The following is a 12472-nucleotide window of genomic DNA, read 5'->3' on the forward strand; positions in this document are numbered from 1 at the left end:
GTAGTGCATCAATATATATATATATATACTTGTGCTTTTTAAATCTTCATGTATCAATTTTATTATGATATAAATGTCAAGATCTTGTCTTATTTATTATATTTTAATACTTGTTTAACAATACTATGACAGGGCGGTACGCTCTGCTCGTGACTCCTACTCTAATAAAAAGACTAAAGACCCCTACCGAAGATTCAAAGGGCGAGCACCGAAATGAGAAAGGCTTGTAGACTCATGACATTGAACGAGACATTCGAAAACTAAAGTGCACACTAAAACGTGCTTCGAAAGGTGTCAGCAGGTGAGCGGAGTCGATGCCCGTCATGTTCGCCCACTTCGAGTCTTGCCTTTAGATAGCAAAAAGTAACCCCTAGTTACTCTATAGTCTATATTGGAGATTTGGAGTACAAGAAGTTAAAAGGAAAAGTCAAATGCAATCCCCAGTAGACAATACGGAGTACCAGAAAAAGTGAAAAACAATCAACGGCAAGTTCAAGGGCGATTAATTAAAAACATTGATAAGGTGCATCTTCATCATCATCTGATTACAAATTTACAATAGTCATTTTGTTTTGTCTTTTTTACTTTTATTTACAATAGAAAACAAAAAGAATAGTAAAATAGTTAATGCCGAGCAAAACACATGAAGGAGGTTGTATGTTCTAAGGGGGGATTTGAGAGTTAAGAAAAAAAAAAAAAAAAAAAGAGATGGCAGAAGAAGCAGAAGCAGCGGAATGCCCTGTTTGTCTGCAACCTTTCGATGGCGAATCAACAATCCCACGCGTTCTCGGCTGCGGCCACTCCACCTGCCACGACTGTCTCGTCTCCCTCCCTAAACCACCTTTTATTAAAAACACGATTCGCTGCCCTGGTTGTACTCAGCTTGTCTTTTATCCACCACAAGGCCCCTCTGCTCTCCCCAAAAACATTGACCTAATTCGCCTCTCTAAACCCTTTCTTTCCATCAAACCCTCCAAATCATCATCATCATCAACAACCCATGACTTTGTTCCCAATTTATGGTCTCATGAGTTTTACCTTCATTGGAAACATCGGATTCTTCCTCAACTTTCCATCGAAACATCCGACCAAACCTCTTCTTTCGTCTTACATCAAAATCACAAGTCCAAGGTTAATGTTTCTCTTTTTAAACTTGCTTTTTTTTCCGATAATGATAATGATGAAAATGCTGCCGCCTTTTTTAAGTTTAGTTACATTTCCAAAGTTATGTGGCTTTTGTTTAAATTGGGTAATGATGACTCGTTATCTGAGCTTGACTCGATTTTTAATTTGAACCACCCTCTCGTTTCTACTGCTTACGGCTTGTGGTGTGATCATCGTCATAATTTGTATCTTGTGTGTGAATATAAAGCTCGCGATACTAGTTTGTTAAATGTTGTTGTTTCTCAACAAGAAGATTTGTCTACGTTTGGTATCATCGGTATGGAGCTCTGTGAAACGGTCATGAAATTGCATGATTATGGGTTAGTTTGTGGGTGTTGTTCGTTGTCGTGCTTTTGTATCGATCGTTTTGGGCATATTGTTATTGGGTTAAATCAGGTATACATGGTTGGAGAAAGACTTCAAAACATGACTGCACAGGCTGTCTCGTTTGCACATGATAATAGTCAAAGTTTGGAAAGCGATTTTACGAATGCTCTTTTTGAGATTCATGCATTTCCTAGCCCGGAGCTGTTAGTAGAGTTTGTGCAGAAACAGGGTATTCATTTTGAGTTTGACAAGTCGACCTGTACAGCTGGCTATAGTTCAGATGTATGGTCGATAGCTTGCATATTAATCTGGTTTCTAGTGGGGAAGTCTTTTGCTGATGAGACTTACGCATTTTTGTCTAGTTTTATACATGAGTATATCAATGGAAATACTTGTGATTGTGAAAACTTGTTTGTGGGTTGGTTGGATAAAGTTTCAGGCTTTTTAGATAATAGATTGGGTTCAGACCATGTATCGATAAAGGAGTTGCTGTGCAAATGTCTTTGTCATGACCCGGGAACTAGACCGCCTGTAATTGATGTTTGGAAGTACATGAGAGGATTGATTATTAAACCGAAGTTTGATATAATTGCAATTACAGAAGAAAAATCAACAAACACACATAAATGTCATTGCTTGCTCCTAGGAGACTTGTTATGGTCTTCAAAGAAAACCAATAAAGTTGATGATAGAAGTAGCATGATGAATGATTCGACACATGAAAACTTGGTGGTTGAGAGTGATGTTATCGAGGGTCTTCGTAAAACTTCCCTAGCATGTACTGAGTTAAAAGGTCATCTTGATTGCATATCTGGATTAGCTGTTGGAGGTATCATATCTTCTTCTCTGTGTCCTTCTTGATTCTAGTTGGTGTTGTTTACTCATTGATGGTCTAAAATTGACTCATTTGTTAAAATAGTTAAATAAAAGGACAAGTTACTTGATTAATATAGATTGTGTTATTAAGACTACAACTAGTTTCACCTAGGCTATTTGTATGCAACTGATTACTTCTATCCTGTTTTATTGTACCAACTCTCCTTGTCATGTCTATTTATTTTTTTATACATTTTGAATACATAGGAATTTGGTGGAGTAACAATAATGATTGTCTCCAAACTGTGAATGTTGGTCTCTAGATGGTGAGTGAGCAAGAATCAATTTATGTAGGCTTCTATTTTTACCCTTATGTAATGAAAAGACCACATTCCTTGGAGTCCCTTTTATTTATGGTAAGATTATAGATAGATTTCCAGTGATGACAATTATTAAGTTTGCACTATCATGCCATTTGTTGCATGGTGTGTATCATCTTAACTAATTATCAATTTTTAAAGTTTCTCTTAGGCTGTATTCTCAATTTATTTTTAAAGAAAATAATAGAAGTTGAAACAGAAGGTTGAGTGGATGGAAGGGACTAAGGGAGGCTAGATTAAAAGATGTGTTCTTAAGCTTGAAAGAAGGGAAGGTAAGAGGAGGAGGACAATATGGTCAGCTTACAAAATATTACTAAAGCAATCTCCCTTCACTTTGTGATCTGCCCATATTTGGGAGGATGGTTATAGCCCTCAAAAACTCCCAAATTTCCTTCCCTTTTTGATCTACTTTTCTTTCTTAAAAATTATCAAGAACAGAAACCATTTTTAATTCTTCTCTCTATATATTTTAGAAAAAACTTGAGACCACCGCCTAAATTTGTGTGCAATGTTTAGAGAAGGTCCATCCTCCATGACAACCTTTACGAATCTACTTTGCAGTTCCTATTTAGCAGGGTGTCTAAGATTATATGATGTGTGTATCATCAATGTCCATCCTCAGTGGAATTTCGTCATTTTAAATGACGAAACATGATTGTTTGATATAACCACAGAGACGATATGTGCAGGAAACTCTTTATTTTTTAAGCTGTATTTTACTAGAAAACAGAGTGCATCAGCCCTTTTCTCAGGATAAATTTATCATGGAAAATTTGAATGCTTTGTATCGTTCTGCGTTTTTTGCTCTCCCATTTTTTCACAGGATCCGAGTTACAAACTTGCACCTGTCATTATTACATATTCACTTGTTTTGTTTTACTTCTTTTCACTAATTCATATTTAAATACATTTCCATTTTACTGAAATAGAGATAATGTTTCTGGACTTATTAACCTAAGAGGTGTGCCTTTTGTTTAAATTTTGTAGGCGGTTTCCTTTTTAGCTCTTCATTTGATAAAACAGTTGAGGTGTGGTCCCTCCAGGTATGCATCTTGATACAATATCCTAGTAATTAAACCAAGCTTGTTAAGCATTATAAATAACAACAATAATTTTCTATTGAATGTTTTATGTTCATTTTTGTGTAGTCTTTCAGTGTGTGACACTTTTTACCGTATCTTATTGTCATGTTGTAACCAGCAGCGTCATCAACTCTGTCTATGTATGCTTTTATTATCATGGTTGAAAACTCACTAGATACAATAGAATTTTCCTTTCACTTCCATACTTTTTTTAGGACTTGAGGAAATACTCCCACAACATCTTTCAGCATAACAATTAACAGTTATCTTGTTGAAATAAATTTTGGATCCATGCATTAAACTGTCAATCAGGTATCACTGTCATTAACACACTATTTGATTAATGGTGAAGGGGGGTCTCTGTGTCATATAATGGCCCTCATAACACTTGGGGCAGAAGATCCCATACATTAAACACTGAGTCCAACAAGAAGCCGTTGGTGTAAACGAAATTTGAGCCTTGAGTTATAACATACAACCTAGGTAGCCCTTTATAATAAGTTTACCCTTGTTCCAAACTTCAAATAGATAATACAGAAAAGACATTCAGCAGCTGTATGTAATTGGTAACTATGTACGGCAGCAATGGAAGTCCCTGTTCCCGTACTTTTCAAATCTATAGCTTCTATATTCTTCAATTTTTTGTACTTATTTTTTTTTATTAGTATTTAGTCATGGAATTTGTGGATATAAGGTTGTTCGCGGTTTTTTGTTTCTACCAGTTTAAGGGTATATGTTCCCAAATTTAATTGTGTCTTGTGTCTTGACTTTGTAGCTTGTATGTTTTAGTACTGTGATTATGGTGTAATGCTATCCCTTATGGTGTCTTACTATATAATTTTTATGTGATGATAGTATTTGAGTTTTTAATGTGATGTGTAAACCTAAGTAGTTAATTACTAAAATAGCGGTGTAACGGTCAAGGTCCGCTATATGCTATATTGGTTATAGCGGTGGTATAGCGGTAATTAAAATATTATGCAATATCTATATATATATAATTGAGTTAATTACTGAAATGTTACCTCACGTTTGCGCCATATTACTGGTTTCATACCTTTCCTTTTGAAATTACGCTGATCATACCCAACGTATGCAAATCTCCACTCGGACCATACTGGAGGCTAACGCCGTCAGCTGGCCGTTAAAACCTCCCCCACGTGACTTGCACGTGAGGGGTAAATATGTAATATCGCATTTCCTAATTACTGAAATGGTACCTAACATTTGCATGATATTGTTAGTTTCATACATATATGTTTCTTAATTACTTAAATGGTACATAATGTTTAGTTATTAATTTTTTTATATATTTTTTAATTTGTTTTATTTTTCTTTTATAAAAATTCTCCAAAACTTGTTATAATTTAATAAAAATAGTCAAAATGCACCTATAATCCACTAAAAAATAATACCAAATAGTTATTTCATAACAAAATATAAGTTTTAAAGTTCACGAATAACCAAAAATAGTAATAAAATATCATAAAAATAATTTTTTTAAAAAAATAAAATTTTCTTTTTTAAAAATTTTGGAAATACCGCAACGGTAATATTAGAAATATCGAGGAATACCAGATATATAAGTCAGTATTTACGGGTATTTAAAACATTGCTTTAAGCTTCGTGTCGCAGTAAATATTGACTTGTATTTCTGGTATTACCATTGCGGTATTTCCGGAATTTTTTCAAAAAAAAAAAATTTTCCTCGCAAAATTTTTTAAAATTGTTTTATGATACTTTATTGCTATTTTTGGTTATTCGTGAACTTTAAAACTTATATTTTGTGATTTTTGGTATTATTTTTGAGTGGATTATAAGTGTATTCTGACTATTTTCATTAAATTGTAACAAGTTTTGGAGAATTTTTATAAAAGAAAAATAAAACAAGTTAAAATAAATAAATATAAATAAATGAATTAATAACTATACATTAGGTACCATTTAAGTAATTAATAAACATATAGGTATGAAACCAGCAATATCGTGCAAACGTTAGGTACCATTTCAGTAATTAGGAAACGTAATATTACATATTTACCCCTCATGTGCAAGTCACGTGGGGGAGGTTTTAACGGCCAGCTGACGGCGTTAGCCTCCAGTATACTCCGAGTGGATATTTGCATACGTTGGGTATGATCAGCGTAATTTCGAAAGGAAAGGTATGAAACCAGTAATATGGCGCAAACGTGAGGTACCATTTCAGTAATTAACTCTATATAATTCTTAATACTTAATATTTAATAAAAATATCAATTAATACTTTATACTTGATAGAAATAGCAAAAGTCAAGCTTAAAAGTGTCAATGTTTAAAACATTAGTGTTACTACTTGCAAAAATTAGTGCTTCTTTCAAGTTTGGGCCAAAAAAAAAACGCTGTAGCACCGCTATTTTACCACTCTTTGGACCGCTATAGCACTGACATCCGTAAAATAGCGCCGCTTATAGCGGGACCGCTATTATGCTTGAGGACAGCTAACCGCTATAGCACCGCTATTGATAACATAGGTGTAAACACATATTGTTAAGATTTATATTTATAGTTATGTTGACTTGTCTGGTTGACTGATTCTGTCAATCATCTATGACAGCTTTTCTATAACTTGATTCACAACTTGTACAAAGTATATAATTATTATTGTCTGTTTATGTAATTTCTTAATGAATCTAGTACATACTTTTGATAATTACCTTGTTGTGAATGCAAAATACGAACTTACCAACTGTTTGTCATGTGATGACATTGACATGGTCGATATTGTAACTATGTGGCATGGTGCTGGTTGAGTACGGCAATGACACAACCTGGCACCATGCCAATTATTATTTGGTGGCTGGCTTAATGGACTTAAAGCATCCTGAGACCTGAGTTAGAAAGTAATTTCTCATTCCCAGTTGATTTTATGTTGATTATATATGGTACTCTAGTTATTGATAAGATATTAGGTACCTGTGACTTCAAAGTCTTCTTACAGACCATGAATCACTTATGATAAGACAGTCATATTCTAATGTGAATACTCTACCTTCATATAAATATTAAATGCAACTTAAGTTGCTCTATGTAGTGCTTGGATTCCAAAGTATACTTCAAAACAAAACATAATGTAGTTCCCCCTGTGAGAATGTCAACTATATCTTTCGCTCCTTTTGAAGAACTGATATAGTGTAACACTATACAACCTTAAACTTAAAATTAAAAGAACTAAATGTAGAGAAGATTGTATATTTTTGTTATCCTATCTCTTATTCTACTGAATTTTGTGGTGAATTAATGAAATACAGGGTTTTAATCATGTACATACATTGAAGGGTCATGAGCATAAAGTGATGGCTGTAGTTTTTGTAGACAGCAAACCACCTTTGTGCATTAGTGCTGATAATGGAGGTGATATTTTCATATGGGGCATTACCTTGCCATTTGAGGAGAAACCATTCAGAAAACTGAATGAGGAAAAAGATTGGCGCTATAGTGGTATTCATGCTCTTGCTGTTTCTTCATCGGGATATTTTTATACTGGCAGCGGGGATAAGTCAATAAAAGCCTGGTCAATGCATGTAAGGCTTGTACTGATTTTTAAGCTCTTTGTCCCAAGTCAATAATCAACATACCTCGTAATGTCAAATTAGCTACTTTTCAATGTTAAAACTGATTATATTTTCGTTTCTTCTTCAAAAGTAAAATCTTCATCTACTTGGAAAAAAGTTGCTGAAAAATAGAAGTTATGTATTTGAAGAATTATCGTATAAGTGGTGAGTCCAGGCTGAGTTTGTACAAATAACAAAAGAGTTACTTGTATGTTAAAAATGTTATGCTACAAAAGAAAACATTTCTGATACGAACCAGGCTGGATGTGTATTACTAAATGAAGAACAAAAACAAAAGGCTCGCCTAATTAGAGGATCCAAATCAGAAATGTAGGCACCCAAAACAAATTCTTAGTCAACCAAGATATGAGAACCAAAATCAGAAGCAAAGTCTAGGTCTTATAGACGATTGGTGTGTTTGAAATATATTTATTTACATAGCTTCTAATCTATGATGTATTTTTCTGTCTGTCAGGATTATAGTTTATCATGTACAATGACTGGTCATAATTCCGTGGTGTCTGCATTGGTTGTTTGTAATGAGGTTCTTTACAGTGGAAGCTGGGATGGAACCATTCGCTTATGGTGTCTAAGTGACCATTCCCCGTTAGCATTGTTAGGCGAAGAAGCCCCTGGCGCTTCTGTTTTATCTCTTTCTGCTTATACCCACACCCTTGTTGCAGCTTATGAAAATGGATCCATAAAGGTTTCTACCATCTTCAGTTCTTTTGAATGTTGCTATTTATCGATTTTAGCAGAATTGGATTTAGGTCTTTAATATTATCTATTGTATCACCAAATCCTGGTCTGCCCAGTGCTGGAATTTTTATTTTTATAAACCTACTAGCGAAGTCATGTTTTAAGGATTGGGATCCTCTTAAGTTTTAACCTTGTATTTGTTTTACAATGAAGTAACGGTATATTTTGTTTCCTTCAGGTATGGTATAAAGATAAGCCTTTGAATTCCATATCAGCACACTCCAGTTCCATTTTCTCGATTTGTATGGAAGGACAATGGATATTTAGCGGTGGTTGGAACAAGACCATTCTTGTACAGGTACATTGTATATCTACATGGAAATATATAATTATCTGTTTGTTTTTCAATGGTAATGGTCATCTTTTGGTTTCTTGAGCTTCAGAAACTTTCAGGCGATGATGAGTCTCAAGTAGAGATCACAGAAATTGGAAGTATTGCTGGTAATTCAGTTGTTACGGCTTTGCATTATTGGCAAGGAAGGCTTTTTGTAGGACAAGCTGATAGAATAATCAAGGTACACAACATCATCTTCGCTATATATTATAAAAAATGATTGTTATGCCAAATTTACGTGTTAATGATGTGTCTAACTATGAGATTGGGACACGTGAAAAATCAGAAGTGGAGAGTTAGAAGAGAAAAAACATAGGGCTAATTATTTTGAAAGTACCTCAACTTGGTACAAAAATTGGTTAAGAAACCACCTGGCAGTTGGTTAAACACGAAAGTTATCCCCAAATTGGTTGGTCGGACTGTTCCTCTACAAAGACAACAGACGCTCGCGCCACTCTTTTTCTGAGCTACTACAAAATAAGTCATGGAAACGGTTATTAATTACTTTAGAAAGAAATTTCAAATGGTTTCCATTAAAGGGGTTTCTTTTTGAAAGTAAAGGAGACCAGTTAATTAACCGGTTTCTATGCAAACTATAAAGACCATTTCTTTGTAAGAAATAGAGACCTGTTTCTTTCCACACAACCGGTCTCCTTTAATAACCGGTCTCTATTATCATTTTCTTAAATAAATAGAGACCCAACGAACCTGTCTCTCTCCAAACACATAGAGACCACTTTAATATCAAAATATCCATTTTTTGGGGAGAAAACCCTGTTGCAAAACCTGCTAGTATATTTCAACAACCAAATTTATCAACAAATCACCTACTATAAACTCATTCGACTACCAAATTTTGCAACCAAACAACATATCTTCCAAAAACCTAACTATATACAGATATCGGATACAAAGTTAATTTTTAATTTGATCCATACAAAGTCATAGTTTCAAGGGGAATGAGAACTACATTTATCCAAATACGAACCATATCTGACAACGATAGGCTTATTAGACTCGACGGTGTTTCCTTTTGCATTTTTCCCCAGCTGAACCATTCCATAGCATGGTAGTTACCTTCTTACAGGCTTTACCCTGCACCAACAGCTAGCCCAGTGACCTTCAACAGAATCTCCATGGGGTGAAGCAGTAATTGCTAAACTACCTTTTGTTTCACTAATCGCCATAACAAAATCATAATAAAGAAAAACATTAATAATGCATTCATTAAACACTAGATACACACCTTGTTACAGACTGATCAGGATGTTGGTGTGTAAGTGATGTAGACTGGAAGGTAATTGACGCAGCCTTTCCCGGTTTTAAGTCTAACGCATCTTTACCCTGAAATAACAAGCAATTGATCACTTAACTATGCTCAAGAAATGCTTTATAGCATAAACATAAAGATAAACATAATCCCATTTGCTTACTTTCTGCCTAAACTCTAATTCTTTTCTAAACTTCTCAGCAGCGGTGAATGTTTGCCCGCAATAACAAATGATTCACATTTTCCAGTTTGTTGTTTTTTAGACAAAAATAGAATGATGAAAGCAAAAAATATGCAGTACACAGAAGAAAACCGCTAATCCCTAAGTTCTTGAGTTTTCTCAAGATCTGATGATTCCTGCAAAGATGGTGTTGCTGAGTTTCCAACTGGAATAGCTCGGCATTGACTTCAAGCGCAAAACCTGAAGTACATCAATGCATACTGACTTAAAACACCTACAGCTGTGTTCCTGCCATTGATTCGAAAACTAAATTAAATTACGAAGAAGCAATAGAGAATCACAGAAAAAAAAGGGATCATATAGATGTTGCCAACAAACACATGGAAACTAAAGTTGTAGAAAATTCACATATAAATCAACATTAAAACTTGATAATCAGCCAATCCCACTTAGATGGGTTGGTCATACGGTTTCTCTTAATGGGTTCCTTATGTGGAGGTTATGGGTTCAAATCCCGTGGTCTGCACCAATTTTGGTGAATTACTAACTAATTAACTAAAAAAGAACTTGATAATCACCCATTTTGATCACAACGATCATATAGCTAAAGACCCAGTAATTTCATTATGAACTTCTAATGCATAATGTTATGTCTATTACTAAGGCCGCTCCTTATAACACCCCGTTTCTAACTCACGTCTAACACTATTTATCAGTTTCTCTCTCTTCTAAACACACCAAGAACACCCCCCTCCTTATAACCCCCACTTCTAACCCACTTCTTTTCCTATTCTTCCCTCTAGACACACCAAAGACGCACTTCTAATACTAGAAGTGACCCTCTAGACGCGGGCTAGATGCATCCGCTGCTAATAGCGTCTTCGAGGGTGGCTGCGTCGGAAGCGGGTTAGAAACCCTATAAGGAGCGGCCTAATATATATCTTGATCTTCATAGAGCTTTCACTACGCATCGTTCATTTCAGAATGTATCTGATCAATTCTTCTATCATAAACGGGGGGCACCCTACACAATAGAGCATAACATTAAGTAATTAATAATTTCAAGCTCGTTAGTAAATCTAATTTTAGGGTTGATGGATTTTATGTTTGTAAAAGTAATTGATATAAAGAGGATAGTGTGATTATATTAGGGGGGATGGATTTATGTTTGTAAATTATTCCATTAAGGGTATTATAAATATATTTGGTTGGGATATTCAAATGTACCTAATTACTTATTTCTTCTAAAACTTCTTTGCAGGTGTATAGTTTTGGAGGATGATTCAAAATCTATTTGGGGAAATGTTCTCTTCTTTTACATGAAATTCTCTTCCTATTTACAACGCGGTGCAGTAACCATCTTGGATATCTAAGACTACCCACCCAACTAACTCAACCCAATATGAAATAACTCCGTTTTTGATCAAATTTATGTCAAAACATCTGTAAAAGAAAACTAAAAAATACCATGTTTTTATATTTATATAAAAAGTTATAAATTATAAGATATTAATGAAAATCTGACAAGGTGTAAAACTAAATATGTATATTGAAAAGCATATATCCAACCACCGCTTAAATTGTGATAAATGCTATGTTTTCTTTGATAATCTTGAATTGTTTGGGAGGCTAGTTTGGCATAGATCGCTTGAATACTTCATTTCTTTTGAATACTATATTGCTCAATCCAACAAACAGGTTACTGATAATGGTAGTCTAAGAAAGGTTATTGGTGACTACCTGTCGGGATTCATTTGCATAAACATAAACGTAATATAGATTCGGTAAAAAGGCTGGGTTAATTTTTGTAAAGTTGTTAGTTTTTTTTTTCCTCTCTTTTTAAACTAAAGGTGACCTAACTTAGATGGGTCAAACAAACAAGTTAGCTTCATGTTTCCTTTGAGAAATTATATTTTGTGCGTTATAATATTTTACTTTTTGCTACCTTAATTTTTATTTTATTGGGATAAGTATCTTAGAATGTAACAAACTTTGGATGAATGTCTATAGTAGGAAATAACTAAAGTTGTGTGTATTGTATGTTAACAACTTTAAAAAATGTTTATTGTATGTAAGAAAACATACGTGGCAACCATATAAAGGTGTCACTTGTCTGATTTAAATTGGTTGAATACATTTTCTTACATAGAATAAATATTATTTTCGAGTTGTTTACATAAAATACACACAATTTTAGTTATTTCCTAATATAGACATTCGTTCAAAGTTTGTTATATTCCAAGATACTTATCCCTATTTTATTAGATAGGTAAAATTTAAATTGCCATTTTACTCAAGACGAATAGAAAACGTAGTATAGAAATAAACTTGTAAATTCTTTGACTTTTGGCTAATTCATACTAGCTTGGTTCCCACGCGTTGTGGCGGTTAGAAAACAACTGTCAAGATTAGGAAACCCTTGTTGATGGTGAGGAATCTGGCGGCGGTGGTTGGGGCGATGAATCCGGAGAGAGGGGTTGTAATTTAGTTGTTAACGGTAATGAATTGATGGCAAGAGTTGTGATAAGGGAGATTGGCTCGAAAAAGTGATATGGTTTTTTTTTTTTTG

At 34.2% G+C, this 12472-nt stretch overlaps 1 protein-coding gene across 2 annotated transcripts; it reads left to right on the plus strand.

Annotated features, from left to right (window-relative positions):
* The first annotated feature begins 562 nt into the window (after positions 1-562).
* Positions 563-11471, plus strand: LOC122606284. 2 transcript variants are annotated; one of them, XM_043779244.1, is made up of 7 exons: positions 563-2320; positions 3675-3730; positions 7057-7329; positions 7835-8065; positions 8297-8416; positions 8502-8633; positions 11165-11471. In XM_043779244.1, exons 1-7 carry the CDS (start codon positions 709-711, stop codon positions 11183-11185), a joined length of 2445 nt encoding a protein of 814 aa, XP_043635179.1. In that variant the 5' UTR covers positions 563-708; the 3' UTR covers positions 11186-11471. The 2 variants fall into 2 exon arrangements, with proteins under 2 accessions (XP_043635179.1, XP_043635180.1); XM_043779245.1 differs by lacking the exon at positions 11165-11471 and having other exon boundaries at positions 8512-8618.
* The last annotated feature ends 1001 nt before the right edge of the window (positions 11472-12472 follow it).

The sequence above is a fragment of the Erigeron canadensis genome, chromosome 6 (genome assembly GCF_010389155.1).
Source record: "Erigeron canadensis isolate Cc75 chromosome 6, C_canadensis_v1, whole genome shotgun sequence".
In the NCBI taxonomy this organism is placed as follows: Eukaryota; Viridiplantae; Streptophyta; class Magnoliopsida; order Asterales; family Asteraceae; genus Erigeron; species Erigeron canadensis.

What these genes read in the sequence shown, in the direction of transcription:
- LOC122606284 (XM_043779244.1), top strand. Translation starts at nt 709, where the DNA reads ATGGCAGAAGAAGCAGAAGCAGCGGAATGCCCTGTTTGTCTGCAACCT. An exon ending in ATCTGGATTAGCTGTTGGAG is followed by an intron (nt 2,321 to 3,674) that starts GTATCATATCTT and finishes TAAATTTTGTAG; the next exon opens with GCGGTTTCCTTTTTAGCTCT. An exon ending in TAAAAGCCTGGTCAATGCAT is followed by an intron (nt 7,330 to 7,834) that starts GTAAGGCTTGTA and finishes TCTGTCTGTCAG; the next exon opens with GATTATAGTTTATCATGTAC.